At 27.5% G+C, this 3,925-nt stretch overlaps 1 protein-coding gene across 1 annotated transcript in view; it reads right to left on the bottom strand.

Moving 5' to 3' along the window:
* LOC107606404 (galactinol--sucrose galactosyltransferase-like) overlaps positions 2,405–3,925 on the bottom strand; it is a 6,340-nt gene continuing 4,819 nt past the window's right edge. The window contains 2 exon segments of the mRNA XM_016308471.2: positions 2,405–3,194; positions 3,197–3,242. Of these exon segments, the coding sequence (XP_016163957.1) occupies positions 2,620–3,194; positions 3,197–3,242 (621 nt within the window). The 3' untranslated portion in view covers positions 2,405–2,619.

The following is a 3,925-nucleotide window of genomic DNA, read 5'->3' as shown; positions in this document are numbered from 1 at the left end:
ATATAACTAAACATATTTATATTTTTTTATATTAAAAATATAATTTTTTATATATCTCATTATTCTATTCATCTAAATTTTTGAAATAACTAAACATAATCTTTTGTGACGATTTAACATAGAAAATCTCTTTGAGAAGATCGAATAGAATTGGATAATGAATGAGAATCTTTATTGAATTTAAATAAACATGTATATTACATATACATAATAATTTTTTTAATAAAAAATTGAGTAATGCTACGTGTATATTAAAATTAGCTACTAAAATTAGTCATTAGTATAAAATATATGTTGAAATACAAATATACATTAAAAATAAATTAAATCATACATGTATTTATACACAAATACATTAGAGGCTGATTTTAACGGTTGATTTTGGTGTATAAATAGCATTTTTTAAAAAATACAATCTTCACTTTTTACTAAAATTTAATGAGATAATACTCAATTTGGTCTCTGAATTTGCATACGAGTCTTAATTTAGTCCATAAAATTTCAATTGCCTTAATTTTGCCCCTAAACTTTGCGAACATGACTCATGTTAGTCTTTAAAACAATTTTTAATATACAGATGTTAACGGAACACTGTCATAGATAGCCAATGTCACGTTAGACTCTGTAAAATAATGTTTTAGTTTTGATACTCTAATGACTAAAGAACATCGTAAGCGGTATTTATTAAAAATTTATCTAACAAAACAAATGATTCGATAACGTTTTTAGACTATTTAAATGTCAAAACCAAAACTACATCATTTTACAAGTTTTAGCATGGCATCTGATTGTCCATCAGTGCTCTATTAGCGTTTTTGTACTAAAAATCGTTCTAAAAACTAATGTATGTGAGACACGTATACAAAATTTAAAAACTAAATAGAGACAATTGAAATCTCAATAACTAAATTGAGATTTCTGTACAAATTCAAAGACCAAATTGAATATTAACTCAAATTTGATTCTTCATTATAGCATTATTCTATGTATATGTCTCATGTCTATCTTTTGTGACGGTTTGGCATATACGTGTGAACATGTCGCATGTCTCCACATGAAGCAAACCGATTGAATACCTGTCGGAAGCAAGAACAGATATAGAATGGTCAAAGTCATTTTGGTGAATAAATTCTGCGACATTTCCATGTGATGATCAACTCTAAACTCAGTTTTTAATTTGGTCAAAGTTTCTCATCTTGAAAACTTCAGTTCCTTGATTCCATAATGCTTATTTATTTCCCATCACTCCTCCTATCCTTTTAAATTGTAAGTGAGATATGTCAAAATTTTTAATATTGAGTTGTCATGTAAGATTTACCAAAATATTAAGATTTCTTAGTGAATTCGTTATTACGAAGTAGTTACTGGAAAAGAAAAATCGTTAGTAACAATTTCAATTAACTATTTTACCATTGACAGATTGTTAATGGTAATTTTTTTTGTAGAGTGAAAAAAAAAATAAATGTCGATCAGAATTATTGTATTTCTCATGTTAAAATTAATTTGTGATTATTTGTAGCATTTTTTTATTTTTAATATTGGATTAATAATAGTATTTTTTTAAATTGTGATCTATTATGGTATTTTTCTAAAATGTGGGATGATTTAATGTACGGAGTACAAATTGGACCGTCCGATTTTTAAGAGGTACAGAAATCGGACCGTCCAATTTTTAGGTACACAAATCGGACCGTCCGATTTCTGTACTCAGACTGTCCGATTTGTGTTGAAAAAATAAAAAAAAAATGGAGTACAAAAATCGGACAGATCCGTACTCCAAATTTTTTTAATTTTTTCAACACAAATCACCAATTTGTGTACCCCATAGTTTTAAAAAATACCAAAAATTACCACGTTAAGGTATAACACTCATTCTACTTTCATATCCAATTATTTTAACCTATTTGTAGACGCATTTTTTTAGTATAATTTAAATCAATTTAGATCTCTTAATACTACTTATAGAAATAAAATTTAGTGTATAATAGAATTGTAATATACTTCTGTTGTTATGTCAATATACTAAATAATATTAAGGGAATTAATATTACACTCTTGGTATAAAAACTATTTCAAATGGATTTCATGTTATATTTGATAATAAAGAGAATTTAATTTAAATGTAAGAGTTTTGTGAAGACAATTAATTATGCATTATTACATTAATACAAATAAACAATTTTAAAATTTATTATTTAAACAAGTCAACCACATAAATCTAAATTAATCATCACTATAATCTGAATTAATGATTGTGTAAAATTAACAACTACCACATGTTAAAAACAAAAACCCCATGTGAAATAGATCTTTTGGTATTAATATTTAAAATAAAATAATACAAAGAAAATTATCATTTTTTTTTCATTTGATAAAGAGAGAATAAAAGATAAACAAACTTTTATTTACTTAATCTTTAGTATTGACTGATGATGTTGGAAACTTATGTGCAGTCAGCTTTACTTAAAATTGATAATTAAGAGCAGTTAGATGAAAATTTAATTAAATCAATCAAATTATTTAACGACTCTCAACTATCAACTTAACGTAAAGTTGACTGCACCTGAATTTTCACCTTAATTGATACATCAAAGGATCCCCAATTGAATCTTATAAGAATCAAAACAAATACTCAAGCATTGACAATTTTGGTTCATGAGTAGGCCAAGGAACATGAACCCTAACCATGTTATCCTCGTAATCAAATTTCACACCCAACCCATTAATCTTACAAGCAATAGGCTCCTTTGATGCAAACACTCTCATTTCCCCGCAACCCTTTATTCCAATTTTGACCCTGCTTTGTTTATCATCAAACACAAGTGACTCAATTGCACCGCCAGAGTTGAGCATGTTCACTAACCCAATTGGTGCAAATTGATTTAGCCTCTCATTATTATTATAATTATAATTATTATAAGATGATAACACCCTAACTGGTGAAACTGTCATTAGTTCAAAGCTGAATGGTTCAAGTGAAACTTGTAATTTGTCTGAATTCTTCATTAGCTTCAATTTGTTTTCCTTGAAGAGATAAACTGCAAAAACTTCCACACCTTTGATGGAAATTGGTTTTTTATTATTAGCATTAGAATTATTATTATTACCATTGTTCCATTCAATGTCTTTGGGGCTTGCAAAGCATGTCACTGTGTTTGAGAATTCAGAGGCACTCTTGTTTCTTCTTGTCACAGGCACCAACCTCCTCCTTGGCAATTGAATAGTCCCAACACTCCAGTGTACTGCAATTAAACAAATTAAAACCAAAGTTATGTCGTATAATTTGTTAGAGTATAATTAGGATCAATTAGATCAATTAGCATTATTTAACATATCTGAATATTTATTATAAGAAATTACGTCTTTATTATTTCGATTTTCTTAACACCTATAAATCTCTTTTTATATTATATCATTTTATACAACTTGAATACTCACAAATATTTTTTCTATTGTTCCATCTTCCCTTGCTAACATAATTGATATTAGGAATTAAATGGGTGTGAGTCACTATAACAATTAGCTTAAGAAATAAGAATTATTTTTATTTTTAAATAATATACGACTTTAAAGCATGAATATTGACGACAATTTAGACTGTGTGTAGTAAGAGGGTGAGCCGACAATAATTTTTAGGGTTTATCTATCTTGTGTCCTTAGGCATTGTTTGGTTATTGAGACATAAATTTTCAAAGACATGCTTACATACAAATGGACACAATAGACATGTATTTAGTGTCTCTAGACAAAGTTGAGACTAGTAAGAATGAATATGGACTCTAACTTTTGTGTCTCTTAGTCAATGTCTTTGCAACCAAACAAATCTAATATTAAACTATTCTTTTGTGTCTATGTCCTTATGTATATTTGTGTCTATGCCTCAAAATTTTGAGACACTAACCAAACGAAATCTTAGAGTACATGT

The sequence above is a fragment of the Arachis ipaensis genome, chromosome B07 (genome assembly GCF_000816755.2).
Source record: "Arachis ipaensis cultivar K30076 chromosome B07, Araip1.1, whole genome shotgun sequence".
Classification (NCBI taxonomy): Eukaryota; Viridiplantae; Streptophyta; class Magnoliopsida; order Fabales; family Fabaceae; genus Arachis; species Arachis ipaensis.
Note: the sequence above shows the minus strand (reverse complement) of the source record. Positions and strands in the feature narration are given on the sequence as shown.